The sequence below is a fragment of the Vitis vinifera genome, chromosome 8 (assembly GCF_030704535.1).
Source record: "Vitis vinifera cultivar Pinot Noir 40024 chromosome 8, ASM3070453v1".
In the NCBI taxonomy this organism is placed as follows: domain Eukaryota; kingdom Viridiplantae; phylum Streptophyta; class Magnoliopsida; order Vitales; family Vitaceae; genus Vitis; species Vitis vinifera.
In genome coordinates, this window is record NC_081812.1 from 14,064,037 (window position 1) to 14,085,302 (window position 21,266).

The 21,266-nt window shown below is 37.9% G+C and overlaps 3 protein-coding genes across 4 annotated transcripts; 2 read left to right on the forward strand and 1 right to left on the reverse strand.

The window, feature by feature from the left end:
• Positions 1 to 974: 974 nt before the first annotated feature.
• On the forward strand, positions 975 to 5,668 carry LOC100255182 (cytokinin riboside 5'-monophosphate phosphoribohydrolase LOG3). Its single transcript, XM_002276243.5, has 7 exons — positions 975 to 1,267; positions 1,920 to 2,017; positions 2,209 to 2,239; positions 2,939 to 3,038; positions 4,818 to 4,888; positions 4,979 to 5,122; positions 5,325 to 5,668. Exons 1-7 carry the CDS (start codon positions 1,148 to 1,150, stop codon positions 5,415 to 5,417), a joined length of 657 nt encoding a protein of 218 aa, XP_002276279.2. The 5' UTR covers positions 975 to 1,147; the 3' UTR covers positions 5,418 to 5,668.
• Positions 5,669 to 11,232: 5,564 nt separating this feature from the next.
• Positions 11,233 to 13,824, forward strand: LOC100260259 (laccase-11). The gene is made up of 6 exons (XM_003632588.4): positions 11,233 to 11,410; positions 11,528 to 11,679; positions 11,778 to 12,022; positions 12,114 to 12,242; positions 12,440 to 13,363; positions 13,474 to 13,824. The coding sequence occupies exons 1-6, from the start codon at positions 11,303 to 11,305 to the stop codon at positions 13,602 to 13,604; spliced, it is 1,689 nt and encodes a 562-aa protein (XP_003632636.1). The 5' UTR covers positions 11,233 to 11,302; the 3' UTR covers positions 13,605 to 13,824.
• On the reverse strand, positions 13,370 to 19,414 carry LOC100265479 (BTB/POZ domain-containing protein At5g03250). 2 transcript variants are annotated; one of them, XM_019221449.2, is made up of 6 exons: positions 19,106 to 19,414; positions 18,924 to 18,996; positions 17,614 to 17,683; positions 16,234 to 17,454; positions 15,202 to 15,709; positions 13,370 to 13,694 (listed from the first exon to the last, which is right to left on the reverse strand). In XM_019221449.2, the coding sequence occupies exons 2-6, from the start codon at positions 18,980 to 18,982 to the stop codon at positions 13,678 to 13,680; spliced, it is 1,875 nt and encodes a 624-aa protein (XP_019076994.1). In that variant the 5' UTR covers positions 18,983 to 18,996; positions 19,106 to 19,414; the 3' UTR covers positions 13,370 to 13,677. The 2 variants fall into 2 exon arrangements, with proteins under 2 accessions (XP_019076994.1, XP_010653574.1); XM_010655272.3 differs by having other exon boundaries at positions 18,924 to 19,414.
• Positions 19,415 to 21,266: the final 1,852 nt, after the last annotated feature.

The following is a 21,266-nucleotide window of genomic DNA, read 5'->3' on the forward strand; positions in this document are numbered from 1 at the left end:
AAAAATACAATGTTTCCTATGCTTACAACAACTGTGTCGAGTGAGGGAGGGTGGATGAGGGTACAAGCTCATACCCCATTACCCACATATGTTTATTCAATCATCAATCCTCCCATTTCTCCATTTTTACCCATCATCCTCACTCTGTATCTTCTCAAAATGCCTATCTCAGAATCCCCACCTAGGAAAGGAAATTACAAATCATCATTCATGAAGAAATGCCATGACCCTTCAAGTTTTTTAACTTGGACGTTTCAAGGTCATGTTTGGTTCATAAAGCTAAAAGTCAAAAAAGAAAAGAAAATGTAAATAAAAATTTATGTATTTTTAAATTATTTAATCTTTTTATAAAAATATTAAAATAAGTTAAATGAATTTAAAACCGGATATATAAATAATTTATGAATTTTAAATTTATTTTCTTATTTTTCTATTTATCTTTTTCTTGCATTTTTCCTTAAATTTTTTCTTGAGAACCAAACTTAGTTAGAGAATAAGAATATGAATTTGATGCTTGTGTTTTTTTTAATATAGAAATTTTGTGAAAATACATTTGATTTTGAGCAGAAAAAAAATTCAATAATCTTTTGATTTTTCTTTTTCATTTGAAAATGAAAAAAAAAAAACTTTCAAACGATGTCGATATTAGGCCTACTAAAGGGTCTGTATTTATCATGAAATTTTCATTTATATTTGGTTTTAGATCTTAAAATCTTAAATTCTCTTTAGAAATCCTATAAGAGAAAAATAAAATTTAATAATAATGAAAAAAAATATTTATTAAATAAATTTTCTTTGAGAAGGTAAAGGAAATATGGAATAAATGTAAAAGAATAAATGTAATTGTACCAAAAAAAAAAAGTGGCCACGCGCGCCAATATGCGTAGTGTTTGTAAATGGAAGTTGGTAGAAGCGTGGGAAGAGTAATCACGTGCCACTGAAAGCTTATATATACGCATGGAGATGAGAAGTCAGGCAAGAGCGGTGAAGAGGAAGGAGGGACTGCTTTACTTGTTTTGTTTTTGTGACACTTGTTTTCAAGGCTCTACCCCATAGAGGCTCGAGAGGTAGATACGTCTATTTCTGAGGCATTCGTAATTTCCAAGCAACCCACTGGGAGAAAAGGTTTTAGTCAATACAGCGTGAGATGGAGATTGAAGCTGAAGTGGAGCAGTCTAAATTCAAGAGGATTTGCGTGTTCTGCGGGAGTAGCCAGGGGAAAAAGACTAGCTATCAGGATGCTGCTATTCAGCTTGGCAAAGAATTGGTATTCAATCAATTTGTGTTTGTTTGTTTTTTCTGTGTTTTCTCTCGATGAATGAATGTTTTTTTGGCTTTCTTTAATGGGTTTTGCCTGAAATCAATTGAAGTTGCTTGCTTTTGAAATGAGATTTTATTGTGTGCTGGGTTTGTCTCTGTTTTGGTTTATGCAAGTGAACTGTTCTGAGCCTTGCATGTTAATAATGTCTTTGGCTCTGTTTCTTGAGCAGCTCTCCTTCTCTCTCTGTCGTCTCTCTCCTCTCTCTAAATGTCTTTATCAGGGGGAACCCAGTTAGAATCAAACTACTTGCCCATTTTGGAGATGCAAACTATGTGCTATGTTTTTCAGATAGTTATGTGGAATATGTCCTTTCTGTTTTTCATTTTTGGGTTAATTTTATTATTCCCAATTTCACCTCTTCTTCTCTTCCGATACTAGCCTGTACGCCTTTTTCTCGCCCTCTCTAAACATTAGAAGACATGGATTACATGAAGTTATCAAGTAGTATTAATATTGAAGGAAGATTGAAGAAATCAATCTTTAAATGTAGTCTGAGGAGCCGCAATCTCAAATGGGTTCACCTCAGTTGTTTCCATTAATCTTGAAGATAGAAGTTTATTTACTCTCTCTGAGCTGCTTTGGCTGTGGTCTCTTGAAGGTCTCAAGGAACATTGATTTGGTCTACGGAGGGGGTAGCATAGGCCTGATGGGTTTGGTTTCTCAAGCTGTTCACAATGGTGGCCGTCATGTTATTGGGTGAGTCCCTGCCCTTTCTTTTTCTTCTTCTACTTCCAATCTGTCTTCAAGTTCTCCAATAAAAGATCAAACAAAAAGATGAAGAAACAACAAGAAATCAGCGAATTGGGTCTGCTTTTCATTGTTGTTTTGTGGTTTTGTTCTCCATAACAGCTGATTTTTGTCATGTTGTTGTCCCTCCTTCTCTGCAGAGTTATTCCCAAGACGCTCATGCCTCGAGAGGTATGTCTGCTAACTCTACCCAAAAAAGTTTCATGCCTTTTCTCATGAATAAAAAAATTACAGATTCTTTTTTTTTTTTCCTTCCTTTCTTCCATGGACCGGCTTTACATTTTGCTCCATTTTCTTATCCACCTCCCTTTCTTTCTTTTCAAATCTTTATATCACTTTCCAGGCCTCTAGCTACCTTTTTTTTTTTTTTAATATATGTTTTTTTCTTTTATACTGTTTTGTTTTCTTGTTTGTTTTGTTCTTCAAATCTCTGTTTTTCTGGTGGAAAGTTGATAGCCTTATCCATAATTGTACACGGGGTAGCTGGCATTTTACCTTTATGTATGCTTATATATTTTTCTGATTTTGTACTGTTTTCTTCTACTATTTCATCCTTATTTGATCAGATGAGCTATGATCAGCATTTGTTTTCTTTTGTCGTTTTTTTTCCTTGGCTTTTTCTAAAGTTAGATTATTTTATATATATATATATATATATATATCTATATTTTTTAAATCTATCCACTTGGTACCGTATGAATTACTAGATGGAGTTGAAGATCTTGGTTTAAGTCCACCATTCCTGCAACTCTCATCATTGCTTCACTGCACAATACTCCAACTCTATATTTCTCTCTACAAGTTTCCAAATTTTCTTTTCAAAAAATAAAGAAGTAAATATAAAATCTGTGGTTTGGTGCCCTTTTTCAGCTAACTGGTGTAACAGTGGGGGAAGTGAAGGCAGTTGCAGATATGCATCAAAGGAAAGCAGAGATGGCTAAGCATTCAGATGCCTTTATTGCCTTACCAGGTTGGTATAAACTACAAAAACAAAAACAAAAACAAAAACAAAAATTCTCACTTACACTAAAATCTCCAAAGCAAATCATGAAAACATGAAGACCATCAGGTGCTTTTATTTTTCTAATTTTGGCATCCAAGATTCACCATATCTCGTCTTGATTCTTTCTCACAGTTGCTAAATCATCCCTCAATAGTAAAGAAATCCTTGGTCTGATCCCTCAGTTTCTATTCAGTAAAGGGCCCATCTCCTGATTCCTATCAGATTGGTTAATTACTCAGGATTTTCTCCCTTTGCAAGTTGGAGCTTCTTCTTTGAGCTTTTGCATGGGCAAAAAAAGTTGATCACAGAAAAAGCATCTTTTAATCCTCCTTAAAGATGCTAATCAAGTTGGGATTATCCTGATACATTTATACAAGAGATTGTTAGAAGTGGAAAAAGGAATTTATCATGAAAAGTTGTGAAAATACTGCACTTTATACTGTTCTGCCTGTTCTATTTTGATGCTATATATGGTCCTGGTAGTCCTGTGAAAGCAACTGTGTGATCAAGCCTAAATTATCATAACTCTCTCAACTTTCTAACACAAAACCCAAGATCCATGATTAGAGAGCAACTCTCCCAACCCTACTTCTTTGACCCATCAACATCTTACACTGAAAATTAGACCCTCTGAAGAACCCAGCTTCTGTTAACCATGCCCTTTTTTTCCCTCTCTGTTATAGTTCTCTAGCCAGTGACCCCATCCTGTGTCAACGTTTGTTTACCATATTAAGGGAAAGCTTTCCACATACACCCTTTTACCAAATAATTTTTGCCATCTAGGAACTGCCCCTAACCCAATCATATTCACTCATTTTAAATGCTTCTCTTATCCTCATGAGCTTATAAAATCCCTTTTTTATTAGGATAATCAAGGGCAAGATAGTCATTCCATCTTCCTGGGGGACACCACCACACCCCCTTGGAAAAAAAAAAGAAAAGGACCTCTGTTGCATGATAGTATGAGAGACATTATGACCTGAATGGGGTTGGCAGGGGATTGTGCCTCTGTTTTCAGAGAGGAGATGGGGGTAATAAATATTCTTTGCTTTGGAGTGGGAAAACTGAGAGAGGCCAACATGGGCATTGAGACCGTCATGGTGCCAATACATGAAACCTTGTCCAGCAAATGGAAGTTTGTGGACTATAATAATCCCGAGTCAGGGTACAATATGCTGCTTACCAGTTACCATCATATGGGCAGTCAGTCCTCCATGGGCATCAAATGAATGGTAGTGGGACTGTAATAAACCTCCCTTGTCAAAGTACATTGCACTAAACATCAAATGTCCAGAGTGAACAGGCAGTTAAGTCTGTCCTTGATGGAGCAAGCCATGAAGACCATGCCCATCAAATGAAAAAGGTTGTGGACTGTGATAATAACCCTTTAGTCAAAGTACATTGCACTAACCATCAAATGAAAGAGTGAACAGACAGTTGAATCAGTCCTTTTTACCCTTTACTAGTTAGAAGTGATCGATCAAATACTTTATGCCTCACCACTAGTTGTGTTAGCCTATTAGTCTGTGCTTAACTGCCTTTGCGTCTTGGATGTTTTTCTGCATCTCTCTCTCTCTCTCTCTCTCGCGTATCATACCCACTTTCTATACAGTTGTTGCAGTCACCAACTACATTATGATGTGTTGTTGTACTTGGGAACCTTTGGTTATTTCAAACAGAAAAACATGGGTAATCTTGCCAAAAGCAATTCGTGATATGGCCTGATCTCTTATGCACTACATGCAGGAGGTTATGGTACCCTTGAGGAGCTACTTGAAGTGATAGCCTGGGCTCAACTTGGGATTCATGATAAGCCAGTAATTCTTCTTAGCCTATGTGTCTTTGAGATTCTGTTAATGCCTTGTGCAGTGTTTGTTGTAGAGATGAAATTTATATACCTTTTGCAGGTGGGATTGCTGAATGTGGATGGATACTACAACTCCTTACTGTCATTTATTGACAAAGCCGTGGAAGAAGGTTTCATTAGTCCCAGTGCCCGCCACATTATTGTATCTGCCCCAACAGCAGAGGAGTTGGTGAAGAAATTGGAGGTATTTTCACCAAAAAAAAAAATTCCTCACTCCATTGCTTCTTCTTTCTGAATTGTTATATATTTTTCAATTCACTTAGTAATTCGGAATCCTGAAATGTGCTCATAATCCGTTCCATCTCTTGACTCTGCTCACCGCTCTGTTCTGCAGTTTCTTTAAGTTTTTTTACTGTACAATTTCTTATATTGCTTTCTTATTGTAGGAGTACGTCCCAAGCCATCAGGGGGTTGCTTCAAAGTTGAGCTGGGAGATGGAGCAGCTTGATTATCCTGAAGAATATGATATCTCTAGTTGAAATGAGCATATTACTACATAGCAGATGGAAGTAGATGGGAATCTGGAACTGAAAAGGCTAATTTGGAAAGAAAACAAAGTCGAAATTTCTGTTGTGGGGAATTCATTTTGTAAATTACTATAATTGACATGAATATGTGAAGCTTCGCTATTCCCTCCTATTGGAAATTTAGTCTTCTGTTAAGTTGTTAGTACTAGATTACTATGAACAATTATTCCCCTTTAAATGTTAATTTATTATGTGTTTACTAATTTCTTCGCACTATTCTTTTTCCTTTTGTTTTTGTGTGGGTGTGAGGGCTTAAAGATGGGCTTCCTAAACAATTTTCTAAATGACAACAAAATTCACTACCTGAAGGGGAGGCTAAAGAGATCTGCCTGATCAAAATTACAAATTACACTGAAAGATTGTTAATGTCCTCGTGTAAGATGATTGGGTTCCCTAGAAAACAATTCCCACAACTGTTATATAGGTCCCTCACAATTCATTGATACCAGAGAGATGAAACAATCAAAGACCAAAAGACCCCAGGAAAGCTGAAAGAAAATATCCCGAGACTTGTCCCTGAAAAAAGATATTCCAAAGCCCATTCACCCAAGGCCTGATATGGAACATGATTATGCCGTATTCAGAATCTCAGATCCCCAAACTAGGGAATGCTGCCTTAATAAATGGGTGCAGCCAGGAAGACATAAATAAGGCAGGACTATACAAGAAGTCCTAGAGGGTATGATGCAAGGGGACATCTAGCAGAAGACCCTAAAATGAACCCAACGCTAGCCATAATTCTTCGTGATAGACATGAAATTGTATGGTGGAGGTACCTTATCATCGAGTTGTTTCACATCAAACTCTCTTAAATATCTTACATATATTGAGGCTTTCTGTAGGCAAATTTTATTAACTGATCCTGATAAGCCAATTCCATGCTTCTCCTTTCCTTGCCATAACGGTTATCTTATGGATGAAACCGAAATTAATGCACAAAAGTCAGGATCTGGTCAACTAAAAGACTGTTAAGAGTAAATGGTTGAGATGTTTATGGATCATGCAGGCGAGAACAGAAGCAACAGTCCACTAAGAGAGGCGAAATAGTCTAAAATCAAAAGAAGAAAGGGGGGCCAATTTTGTAAGACATGTTTTCAATCTGTTTTCAAGTACCTACTTCAGTTAAGGTGCGAGCTTGAGACAACAGACAAGACTAGTCCAACGGAAGACTAGTCCAGCCGATAACAGAAGGGGACCCAGTGGGGTTGAAGGCGAGGGGAGGAGAGGAGAGGGGGCCTCGTCCTGTTCACCTAAAGACCAAGTAGTGGCCCCCCTCTTGTCTGCAAATGGGACACTGACATGTGTTCCAGAGGGCCACATGTAATGGTATAGAGGGAAAGGAAAGACCATGTGCCACTGACGTTTCAGGAGAATATCAAAGCCAAATTTGGCCCCAGTTTCTCTTTGTGGCTTCTTGTGGTTGATACCACTGCTTTGCACTATTGATTTAACCCAAAAGCATTTGGTTGGTAAGGAGTCGATTTTGATGGTTGATTGCTAAGAGACCTGTACTTTGAAATGAGGCCGAAACATGGAAGAGGAATGATAAATGGAAGGCCCTCAACTTTTTTGTGTCTGCTAAAAAAAGGGTAAATTTGCTCTACAATATTTCATTAATAACAAAATGGACTTGTTGATGGATGCATAGTTGCTTGATGTTTTATGGCTAAAGCAGAGAAAGAAGATACGAATTTTGAAACGATCACGTAGCCCTGCAGTTGCTGACGTTGAGAGGGAAAAGCACATTCATCAATCCAATGTAAGACAGCTGCAGAATTTTGCATGGTCATGTTAGGCTAGTTACCACAACTTTGCCTTTTTTCTGTGCCTTTGTCGCTAAAAATGACAGGCATTAAGATAGGATGGCTAGTGAACAGGTAGGCAAAGCAGCCAAAAAAACTTTTATGGATAAGGAAGATATCATAGTCCGGAGATGATATCATCCACGATACCTTTGTATGATTGAACAGACTACCCCTGAAGACGTAACATGTGAATCTTTATGTTAATGTGCTCAACTCATAAAAGTTTTCTGAGTCTTCTTTCGCCCACATATGGTCTTCTGGTTTGATAGCATTCTTGTCATACCCCATTATGCCAATAGCACCAGCCACCCATGTCGCTTTCCTCACTCTCAACCCATATTATTTTTTCCATTTCAACTGCTGTTATTTCACCCATTTGGCTGGGCTATGGGCTTAGGCCCTGTATTTTGATAGTTCAGTTTGCCAATTGGGCTTCCCAAAACGTGGCTAGATTGGTATTTAAGACCAGACCATTGATTCACAGTCCGGAACCTGCAGTTAACCATAAAAGAGGAGAAAAAAAACACTGGTGCCTAACTCCATTGGTTTCTAAAGCAACCAGAATCCGTCCGTAGTGTTTGGAGGAGGTGGTGTGGACGGACTCATCCCTAGACAAAGGTTCAGTCTCATTCTTATTTCCTTGGACTTGTTATCCACTCTACTGGGTGGTTGGGACTATCATTGTTATCGTTAGCCTCGACAGACATGTGACACCAGGGTCTCATGAGGCAACACTTTAGCTCTATGAGTGACCTGTGACATGACAAGGTGGCACAAGGGTGTAATGCTTTGCACAAAGAGACGGCTTGGTAAGCCATGCCATGGCATGTTGCACACCAAAAGTGACTTAGACGAGGCATATCAATGCAGCAACAATGATGCCAATTCAGATAAGATGCCTGAGGCTTGGCACAAGGTTGCAATGCCATGACATGTTCTTGCACCAAGAAGAAGGCTTGGGCAAGGCATGGAGCTGCAACAACAACAAGGTGGATGTAGGAGCATGTTGCCTCGGCAAAGACCTAATCTGGATGTGTAGACCAAGAGAGGGCTTGACACAGACATGAGCTACATAGAGGTGCAAGCAATAGTAGCATGAAGAGTTGGACTCGAAGTAACATTGCCAATCAAGCATGAGCAAAAATCTTGATTCCTATTGTAATTATAGTTTGAGTAAGACTAAGATTGTTTGTCACTAGTTCAAGTAGGAATGGTCGGTGCCATAACCTATGAGCAAGAGTCCAATTAAAACTAGGATTGTATACTCCTAGTCTAACAAGGGGTGGGTGACACTACTCTATAATAAGGGACGACGGGGAAAGCCTTCTAACAAAGAGTTTTAGAGAAAGCATGAACTCACCAAAGAGATTATAAGAGTCATGTTGTAAGTCAAACCTTGTATATATTCTTATTTAATGGGTTAATAAAATACAAGTTGGGATCAACGTCCAGTGATATGATGTGTGCCTTGTGTGAGATTGTTCCTTGTTGCCATCTCATTGGGGAAAGTGTAAGCTAGCTTAGATGGCTTCTAAGCGCCGCACATATGTGAAAACTTGAGTGGGAATTTCATGGTTGTGACTTGTGACAGTTACTTTATATTTATCCCTTTCGAAGTCTTGTCATATGATTAGTCAAGAGTCAAGCAAGTATGAGGAGCCTAAACCCCAAACCAAAAAAAGGTAGTGGACTTGGAGGAAAATAGGGGCAGTTCACCTACGTTCAAGCCCCTCGTTACAATCAGTCTATTCCCCTACAATAATGCTCAACAAGTATTTCTAGGCTCCTTATTGATGAATGAAGAGTGATGATGAATAATTTTCATACTCCAAAAGAATGTTGACATATAAGCTTGGAGGTATTTTGAAGTTAAAAAAATTGACCAACATGTTTTGAGCCATCAGTTGGAAGTGAACTCAAAATGAAGCCAGCATGGCAAAAGACACAAAAGTTAGAGGGCTTTGGTAAATTAACTTAATGTGGCTTAATAATTTGATTTAAGTCATTAAAAAGATTAAATATGTTTAATAAAATAATTTAAAATCATAACTTAAAGCAAAAAAATAATTTTAAGTATTAAATTAAAATAGTTAATTTAAAAGATTTTTGATAAATCAACTTTATGATTTAATGATTTAAGTGGTATTTGTTTTTTTATTAAACAAAAAGAATACAAATATTTAGTTTTTTCTATTTAATTAAAAGTAACATAATAATATCAATTAATATGATTAAAGTGAATTTCTTATCAATAAGTTTAGTCTAATTATATTGATTGATATCAACAAGTTACTTTTAGTCGAATAAAAAAAATCAAATATTTTGACTTTGTTTATTTAATAAAAAAAAACAAATACCACCTTAATTTAAGTCATTAAGTACATTAATCATGTTTGGTAAAATAATTTAATATTATAACTTAAAGTTATTTTTAACTTTATATATTGAATTAAAATAGTTAATTTATTCTTAATCTTAAATCTTTTTTATCTTATTTGCCCACACTATGAATATATTTTAAAATTATGATTCTAAATGCATGACTCAGTTTTTATAATAAATATTTTATTGTTATTTTATATATCTATAATATTTTAAATATGAATATTTTATAAATAAATTTAAAGCATGAATATGAGTTTAAATAAAAAAGGATAACTATTAGTTAAAATCATTGAAGGCAAATGTATCAATTTAATGATTTAGAATACATTTTAGGTTAATTTTATCAAATAATCTTAATACTTAAAGTAAAAATATAAAAATAAGTTTTAAATTAATAATTTAACTTAAAGTCAACCTAAGTAATTAAAAAATAAATATTAATAATTTTTACCAAATATCCACTTATTCTCAATCTTAAATTCTTTTTACCTCCTTTGTCAACACTATTTAGAGTATATTTTAAAATTATGATTCTATGTTTATAATGAATTTTTTATAATAAATATTTTATGGTTGTTTTACATATTTACAATACTTTAAATATAGATGTTTTATAAATAAATTTATTACTTAAAATTATAAAAATAAATATAAGTTAAAATAAATCAGGATAGATATGGGAAAATTAGCAAGGGTAAATGTATTAATTTAATAATTTTAAATTAATTTTATCAAATAATTTTAAATAATAAAATTTAAATTAACAACTTAAAAATAGTTCAACTTAAAATCAATTTAAATTATTAAATTTTATCAAATACCCACTCGAGAAGCACAAAATAAGAGAAGTTCACTACCTAGACTCATGGCTAATGTGGTCTTCTTGCTTAGAAAAAACAGAGAGTGGAGGATGTGCATTGATTTAACTGACTTAAATGGAGCATGCCCTAAAGATAGCTTCCATTTCCCCGAATTAACCAAGTGGTGGATGCTGTAGCCAAACATGAGCTATTGACGTTGATGGATGCATTTTTCTGGCTACACCTAAATAGCCAAAACTCTCCTTTCGCACCACCCAAACATTCAAACGTACCTCAGGATGTTCATGGATATTCCAACGGTTTCAATGTCAAGATCAAGTTGTTGGACACCAGCCCAGAAAAACTGATAAGCAAGGTGGACGGATATCAAAGTTCATGTCCAACAGTTTCAATGTCAAGCTAAAGTCGTTGTACACGAGCCCGGAGCAGTTGATGAGCAAGGTGGGTTAGTCCGAGTTCAGGTCTACAACGGCCCAATAGCAAAGCAACATATTACTGCAAAGCAAATTCTAGTGAATGCAATTAGCATATTGATAAATCCTAAAAAATTGCATACATAGACAATGTTAATCATCACCTTTCAAGGTACTCCAGTCATATATATATATGGTGATACATGGATGTCTCAACGACTCGTAAAACTTGCTTCCAAGCTTTGTGTCGCCCCTGCATTTGCTTTACCAAATGAAACTGCACTGCCAGCAAACCATTGACCCACCACAAACATTGATTCCACCAGTATAAGAACCAGTACTTCCTCCTCCTTGACATCCAAACATACACTAGGAAGCACTATAACCCAAGGAGGATCACTTTTCAAAGAAAAATGGCGGTGCATTGTTGTTGGTACCAGGGGTCGCTCTTTCTCTTCTGTTTTTTTCTTGGGTTCCTTTGCTTTCCAGCTGATGCAGCAGTAAAGAAGTATCAGTTTGATGTGAGTTCCTACTATACATATTTCTTTTCCATTCACAAAGGTTTCTCATTCATGATCTTTCTTGCATCTACAAACTGAAATATAAACTAACTGCTCTTCTGCTTCTCTGGGTCTCAGATTCAAGTGAAGAATGTGAGCAGGCTCTGCCATGCCAAACCAATTGTTACAGTAAATGGGATGTTCCCAGGACCTACCATTTATGTCAGAGAAGGAGATCAAGTCCTCGTCAATGTCACCAACCATGCGCAATATAACATTTCCATTCATTGGTGCATATATTGAATATCCATTTCCATATATTGATATGTACGTTCATTAGATTTAGTTTACGTTCATATTCACAGATGCAACTGTTTGTTTTACACAGGCATGGCTTGAAACAATTTCGTAATGGTTGGGCTGATGGACCGGCTTATATAACACAGTGTCCCATCAAAACGGGGCACAGCTACACGTACAACTTTCAAGTCTCGGGTCAGCGAGGAACGTTATGGTGGCATGCGCACATTTTATGGCTAAGAGCAACAGTTTATGGCGCCATTGTCATCATGCCTAAACAAGGAACTCCATTTCCATTCCCTCAACCTTATTTCGAGGCTAATATAGTCCTAGGTTGGCAGTCATATGATGATGATGATCACCTAGAATTATTTGAAAATTTTTGAAGTGGATTGATGGTTTAACATGCAGAAATTCTGTGCAGGAGAATGGTGGAGTTCAGATGTTGAAACAATTGTTAATCAAGCTAATAAATTGGGGTTGCCACCTCCTATGTCAGATGCTCATACTATTAATGGAAAACCAGGGCCACTCTTCCCATGCTCTGAGAAGCGTAAAACCCTAATCTCAACTCATGCGCCACACCCCACCCCCCCACGACCCCCCCCCCCCCCCCCCCCCCCCCCCCCCTTTTTTTTTCCAAACCCAGAAAAAGAAAATGAAATCTCACGAAAATAACTCATTGTAAAGGTTTCTTCCATTTAATTTGCTTGTAACCTGACCTAGATCTCTTACTTTGCTTTGTTCCAGATACATTTGCCATGGAGGTTGAGTCAGGTAAAACCTACCTCCTAAGGATCGTCAATGCTGCACTCAATGACGAGCTCTTCTTCGCAATTGCTGGTCATAATATGACAGTTGTAGAGATTGATGCAGTCTACACCAAGCCCTTCACAACCCAAGCTCTCCTAATTGCACCTGGCCAAACTACAAATGTGCTGGTTAAAGCTGACCAATCTCCAAGTCGATACTTCATGGCAGTCAGGCCTTTCATGGATGCGCCAGTCCCCGTGGACAACAAGACTGCTACTGCAATTTTGCAATACAAAGGCATCCCAAACACAGTTCTCCCAACCTTGGCCCAGCTGCCTGCTCCTAATGACACCAACTTTGCATTGAGCTACAACAGTAAGCTAAAGAGTTTAAACACTCCACAATTCCCTGCAAATGTCCCCCTTCAAGTTGATCGCCATCTCTTTTACACCATTGGTCTAGGACAAAACCCATGCCCCACTTGCCAAAATGGAACACAACTCACTGCTTCACTGAACAATATAACCTTTGTGATGCCTAAAGTTGCGCTTCTGCAAGCTCATTATTTCAATATTAAGGGAGTTTTTAGAACTGACTTCCCAGACCGCCCTCTTGCTCCATTCAATTACACAGGCGCACCACTTACTGCTAATCTCGGCACTTCCTTAGGCACAAGGCTCAGTAAGTTGGCTTTCAATTCAACCATTGAATTGGTATTACAAGACACTAATCTCCTGACCGTTGAGTCCCATCCTTTTCATCTTCATGGTTACAACTTCTTCGTTGTGGGGAATGGGATCGGAAATTTTGATCCCAAGAAAGACCCAGCAAAATTCAACTTGATTGATCCCCCAGAGAGAAATACAGTTGGAGTCCCAACTGGAGGTTGGACAGCTATCAGGTTCAGAGCTGATAATCCAGGTAATCCAATGCAGAAGTACTACAAGCATCTGCGAAAACCACTCTAAATAAGCAATACATGCACAAATTTTGAAACAAGATATTCATTCACTATTTACATTGGTCTGCAGGTGTTTGGTTCATGCACTGTCATTTAGAACTCCACACCATGTGGGGGTTAAAGATGGCTTTTGTGGTTGAGAATGGAAAGTCGCCTGAAGAATCTGTTCTACCACCACCAAAAGACCTTCCACCCTGCTAGATGTTGCTTAACAAAGAAGAAATCTTGACTGTCACTTGGGGAGCTTCAGTTTCTTCTATATGCCTCCCTTTTTCTATTCTCCTGCAAAAGCTGCAGTAATTCTTTGAGTATGAGAATCCATAATTTAAATGAATTGTTTTATGATTGTTTAGAGGTCTAGATGAGACCTTTATATGTCAATAAACCTCTATCAAGGAAATCGTCTTTTGATTCACTAATATATCTGTTCCTCACAACTTGGGTTTTGAGACTGCCATGGCTTTACTACAGAAATTAAAGAAGTGATGCAACAATGCCTTAAAAGGGTTAATGCTCTCTACTGAAGAAAATTTCAGAACTCAAAATCCTATAGCTCGCTATAGTGCACCTAGGAGGAGTTCAAGATGACACCACCAAAAGAAGTATAAGAAAACAAAGGTTCTATTCTCCCACATCAAGCATAACAAGAAAACCTTGGTATAAAAGCAGCTTATATAGACTTGTCAGGCACTATAATCAAAACCTGTTACTACTTTGCATTTCTCTGTCACTATACTCGAAACCAGAGTAAAGGAACAACAACTCATCAGGACAACTATATATTCTACATTAGATGAAGATTTTGATCAGGTTCTCAAGGTACTATTCAATGATGGAAGCCTTCTATTTGGGAAAGAAATATAATCTCCAGCAACAGGTAAATTTTTATGAATTGGAACCACCATTCATACCCAAAGGAAAACTGACTGTAACATAGCTGGAATATATCAACTGACACCAGCTTATGAGGAAACAATACAGCATTTGCACCAAAAGAAGTTCCTTTTAAGGAGAGCACCTGTTATCATTTGAGAAGAGCTTATTCCTAGGCATAAAAGACAATCTAAGGGTCATAGCACCTTCAAAAAGAAAGAATAATAGCAAACAAAACACTTGAATTTGCACGGACAAGGATTGATTAGGAATTTACAGTCACGCCATGAAGTTACAGAAGCACAAAATGTCATTGTTACAAGAGTTGTATAGCCAGTGAACCCTGATTTAAACCAGCTAAAGAGGAGCAAGCTTCCCTTAGCCATCCTGGCATATTCATAACACCCTTCAATCTACAAACACCTCAAAAACAGGGGCTAAATTTACAAAAGAACATAGTAATCAGTTACCAACACGAACACAAGATACCTAGTTCAATAATAATTGAAGTTTAAGCAAGATCCATAGTCTATTATATGAGAAAGCGCAAGTTTGTGAGAATGCCACACAAATCCTTATCCAAGTCCTCCAAGATTTGGAGGATTTTCTCCTCTACGAATATCCATACTGTGTGGCTTATAGATGCCAAAAAGGATTGTTCAAATTAATACATGAATACTTATTGCGATCTCCTTTCTCCTATTTTGATGGAAGTTTACAAGCATACAGAAATTTGTAAGTGAAACATGAGGTGAATTACAATATACCTTCTAAACGATGATATGGTAATTTGATTGTTATCTAATATGCAACAAAAGGAATTTCATCTATCTAGCAATCAAAATGTATAAAAGGGAAAAATAAATAAGATACAGTGATGTTATACTGTAAGTTTCAGTCTAAAATATTCAATTGCCCAACTCACCATGTTCATGATTTTGGTGCCCATTTGAAGAGGATAATGGTGTCTTTACATCGCACGGCCTTGATTTTTTTGAATTGCAACGTTGTGATTTTTGCCTAAAAACCAACATTTTGGGAATGATGTTCCAACTTCTCTTCATCTTCACCAGCTTCTGAATCTCTTGTTTCATGCTCAAGCACTCTTTCTCAAGCTCCAAAACACGCTCTCTCATGTCATCAACACCAGCACCATGATCTTGTTCAGGGTCCACTTGATGGGAACCATCAGTTTTGGGGATCCCAAGGTTGTCATTGGGATCTTGTGAGTTTGCAAGATTGTCGGACACAAAGAACCAACCAGAAACTGTTGTTCGGAGGCGAAGCTGTTCAAAGAAGAGGACTTGGACAATTACTCGGAGAGGTAGCCTCTCATTCTGAGCAGCATGGGTGCTGGCCTCTAATGAGAGCTTCTGGCAATTCATGAGTCTGCAGATCTGCTCTCTCTCCGAATCTATAAGCCAAGGATGTGCCTGAAAAATTGTGATATGTGTTAAGCATTTAGCATTTTCAGAACTAGACATTGTCACACATCAACGCATACATATGCTGATGTACTTGTTGATAATGTTCCCCAATCCAAGCTAGCCCATATGCTAGCACGTGATCCAACCCCTCCCTACACCATCTGCAGCTTACCATGGTTCATAGTAGGCCGCTTTCCTGGTTCTGATCCTAGAGCCAACAAAAGGAGTTTCACACAATTTGCCAGCAGAACTAAAAATATTTTATCTTAGTTAATTCAGTTGACTGGCAATTGCCATCTGATTAGACTGGATTGAGACATGATCCCACATTATTTCATTAATTTCACTGAACAAAGGAGGATTTTTATTAAATGTGAAGATAAGATATAGCCATTTCCAAGGTTCTCTTATTTCAACAAACTTTTATCATTGTATATAAAAATATTCTAGTCATTCCAGGGTTCTGTTTCAATTTTTATACAGGAAGCATCATGAACATGGGATTCGCCAAATACTCTAGATTTCTTTACCTTAAGGTATAGATCAATTGCATGGTAAATGCTGTCATTAACTGGTCTAGCATAATCAGGTACAGCAGCAGCAAGTGACTGAAATTTTGGTAACTTCAAATTAACATCTGGTGCCACCTCAGCAAGATATCCATCCACCAGATTGGCCACCAACATCACAGGTGTCAGGAAATCAGGCCCATCCATCAACTTTCCCTCCTCAACTATACATGGAGAAGCTGTTGCAACTGCAGTATTCTCCACTGACATGAAATGATCAAGAATCCTCTGAACACAGTCTATATCATAGAGGGTTTCTACTGAATAACCCATATTTGGTATAAGAAGATCCTCAAGTACAGCTTGGTCCAATTGGGCTCCTACCCTCCTCTCCAAATTTTCTCTACATAATGAACTTGTATGCAAGATCATAGCTGTTCGGAGCAGCCTAAGAAGAAACTTAGTCGATGTGACCCCCTTCTGATTAGGAAGTAAATCCACAATATCTTCTAGGAGAGCCCTTTGATCTGCCTCAGAAGGAGTGGGAATGGTTGTCCCTGGGTTGACATGATTTGTATCCTTGAAGCTAGATTGTCTATTCATCAAGGGGAGATACCTCTTAGCATAGAAAATGAGGGAGCCAGCAACTCTCTCAGGCTTCATCCCTCTCAATTCAACAGCTTGCATCATTCGTTTATAGAAAGGTAAACTAAGGAAGGACACATCTCCATACCACCAATCTTCACGCACTGATTGTGGCTTATTCACAGTAGATATTCCATTCCATAAGACGACACCTGCTGGACTCTGCACATTGGTACAACCTGACACAGGCCAACCAAATAAGGTTGGGTCTGCACAAGCTTTCATTGCCAATGAATCGATGCATCTTGAAACAATATGAAGATCCTCAGCATATGGTAGAACTTCACATGTTCCAAGAGCTTTTATTGAGTCCACCCAATTGCTGAAAACTTCATTGAGGAAACCCTCTGTTTGTGCAATAAGATTTCCCTCGCCGTAATTTTCATTCATTTGAAGGTACTCTGCCGCACACCTAAGGCTGACTATGTTCAAAGAAGTGAGCTCTATTTTAACACCATAGCAAAATTTTGTTACAAGTTCAAATGCCTTAGCCCCACCAGGTAATTCATGAAGTTGTAAAACACAATGGGATCCATCCTCATTGGAGCAATTTTCTATAAGCTTTTCCAGTAAACCACTTCTTGAAAGCAATGGAAACTGAAAGAAATGCCAAAACAGGGGCGAATAAAATTCAGGTGAAAATGAAAATTTGCATGCTAGTCATAGAAAGCACATGCATAAATAAAGTCCACATAGAAACCAAAACACAGCAACAATGTTAATGGTTAATGAAAGCCAGGTAGAAAAAGATTGCACCTTGTGGAGATTAAAGGACATTTCACCAATTTCAACAGCAACATCGCTTGGAAGTCCAGTTGTGCAAAACCTGAGATCATGATGATGCTTCATTAAAATACAGAAAAATCCTACTGGAACAGCATAGTTCATGGTAACAAAATAAATTATTCAATCAAACCACATAGATGCTAAGGGAAAAAGTTATATAGTTCATGAACCCCATAATCCCATTGAGCAAGGGCTGTGATTCCTTTTATTATCACAACAATCCAGTCTTCTATTCTTGCAGATGGTGATGATCAAAATGCACCCCTCAAAATAATCTCAGACAGATTATCACAAGCAGTTAATGTGGTAATCTTCTGAACCTCATTGTCTGATGTGCAACTGTTAAATGGTGGTTGAACCATCCTGGTTATCGATTGTACAACCTCAAGAGTCAACCATTAGCAGTACAAAGTTGTGGCTTTAGCAAGTGATATCTGCCAGTGGATGATATGGAATCAAAATGCCACACAAGATACTTTGCAAATATATATGCCAATCAAACTCATATCTGCCAGGCAGCTATAATGGTAATGTCAAATTGCAGTTTTGAAATATTAATAAAGTCATTATACTAAATCTGAAATTTACAAAATCACCGGATAGCAGTATGATATCAGTACATCAAACCCAGTCCTCTGGCCTGGACCCTTCTATCAACTTTCGACTATTTCAAACAATCACACTATTATCTAGGGTCCAACAAAATTTTCTCCCTCTTCCTCTCCCTTCACCCAAACAGGAACCGTATTTTGCTACACCCCATTGATGTCCATATGATTGTGGGTTCATTTTTGTAGCATGCCTACTCAATTCTTCACTTCTGTTTCAATGTGCTTATGCTTGAAATAGTACGTACCATTAAAAAAAAAGCATAGAAAACCCTCTGAAATAAAGAAAGAAGGAATATGATCAACTTTTTATTCAATGATTTAGATCCCATAAATCATACAGCTCAACTTCAATCTTAGAAACTCTGTAAGTGACAACTGTGTTTTAACTTCAAAATCAGACCATTTAGGCTTAGTTCAATTGCCCAGAACAAACAAGACAATGTTCAAGTAAACTTCTTGCCTTTTTCGTAGTGCGGTGGCAAGAAACTTCATATGATACATATTCTAAATATTCATATTCAAATTCAAGTAACAAATTCCCAAATGTCGTATTTCAAAAAAGGAAAATTGAAGCACACCCACATCAGATTTCTTGATTTAGCATTTGGATTAAATACCTAAAAAACCAAATAAAAAGGAAAGAAAGAAATGGAGGTTGATGAAGTTTACCAGGTATGGCCTTCACGGTGAAAGGCTTCAGGTTTAGAGCCCAGCTTCATGCATGCCATGTGTTGTTGTCGTTCTGAAATGGGCATAGCGTAGAACATTGAATGAGATCATGAACACAGCGAAAGTGGAGAAAAAGAATGAGAAAGAGAAAGCGAAAGAGAAAAGAGGAGTTCCGAGTCTACAGGAATAGGTAAAGGAGAGAACGAAACATTCTGTTTCAAATCTCCTTGGATTTCTCCGCCCTCTCCACCTTCGATTTTCACTCACTTTTACTCTAGTTTTTGCCATCTCACCATTTACATGTTGGTCCTATTACCCCGACTCCATCTTCCATGGGATTTACGTGAATAATTAGAATTAAGCCAATAAAAAAAAAAATTTTATTGGACCGGCAGTATTGTGGTATGAGAAGGAACATAGTCATCATATTCGAAAGGCAGCTTGAATAATCAAATTCCTGAAGGAATTTGGGTCAATTATAGAACTTGACTATATTAAGATAACTCTCGAATGTCCTCACACAACATATTATCGTATGAATTTGTTTTGGGTGAATGGATGGAGGCGAGTTTATGATCAGTCACTACAGTATGGGCCACCTTATATTTGGGTCACCCTTGTCAGGCCCGTTTCCAATTCGGTCCAGATCAAACCACCTTCTTAAACCGTTTCAACGACGTCTCCGAGTACTGTACTGTACTTCTCAAAAAGCAAACACAGACAGCTGAAATTAATCAATTATAAAACATTGAAATAGGGGAACAGGTGTTGTGCACCAACGGGATGGGCCCTCAATCTGAATGAATATAATGCGCCCACAACACCACGGATCCAGCGTTCCAAGCCCATGGGTTTGGGCATAGAGCGCGGTGGCCTTTGTGCGTATTAATGTGTGATGTGAAGTTGTGATTCTTGTGAACGGCCAATGGGATGACGGCGCCAGCATCGGCAGCCGAAGCGGCAGCGCAGCCGCCTCGGCCACTGTGTCAACACGTGTATGATTTAATGTGGCTACCACCGTGGCACCCGCCACCCGTCTCATCAAAGGAGCCGACGCACCCGATTGCCTGCAAGTACAACTGCCACATGCCCTCGCTTTTAATTTCCTTTCTGTTTCGGGTTCACCCGTGAGTCCGTGACTCAACACCTTTCACCTTGTGTTTATTTCTTTAATAATATTTAATTCGCATGGAAATTATCATAGAATGGGTTTATTTTTATATTTATATTTAAATTTCCTTGTTTTATTGTATGCTATAAATTTAACTATAGGAATCATATCGTAGCTATAATGTTGTTTGGGACTACAAGCTTTTGATCCTATTAGAAAAGAGAATACTACTGTTTGGATGAATAGAAATTATTCACAACCCATCCCTTTTTTGGAAGCCAAAATTAGAGGAGAAAATAAGTCTAATTAAGGTTCAGTCCAAATACGACAACACAGGTTAGAGATGCTCTAAAAACAGGAAAATAATGTAAAGCTAAAGGAGATTAGGCCTGGAGGTGGAATCACGGACAGGGCAAAAATGAAAGGAAATGAAATGGGTAGGGGAGGGGAGAAAATGGCAAATACTGATTCATTTAATGGAGTGACTGACTGACTGGGGAATCCCAAATGGCAGTAGAAGAGGAAGGTATTGAGGGCAAAGGCCGAAGGGGCAGCGTTGAGACAGAGATTCGGGAAGTAAGCGAGGGGGTTGGAGGAGGGGGGCCGTCACAGTCTTCACGTGGGGGCAGATATCCCTTGACAAGGGGACATCAAACCCCACGTCATCTTTCATCATCCTCTGACACGTGGAAGATTCCCCCAGCTAGTCAACTTCCACCCATTCCCACACCAACTGCCTACTTTTTGTTGTCTTGTAGCTGTCACCATAGCCCGCTCCTTTGTCTTTTTTTTTTTTTTTCTTCTTTTTTTCTTTCCTCTCACATCAGACATCAACCCCCTCCCCACCAAATTATTAATCATGTATATTTATATACAATTATTATCCGCTTCAGTCTACAAAGTACAAACTAATCGTATACATCCAATTTCCTTTTTCTTTTTACTTTCAAAAAACAAATAATATTTCCAAAAACAATAATTTGTGGTAGCCTGGCCCCTGATGTGGGTGGGTTAGGTGGCCTTAAGGGAGTGAAGAGCGTGTGCATAGTAATGGATGTCTTGAAAGGAATATGGATAGGGGGTCCACCCTAATGCCCAGGGAGTGGGGCAGGCGTTTGAAGCGAGTTTTAAAGATGGAAGAGAAGAGATGTCCGGAGTGGTGGGCTCAATTTGGTTCGCTTTGTTGTTTCTTCTCCAACCATTCTCATCTCATCTCATTCCTTTGTAGGCCC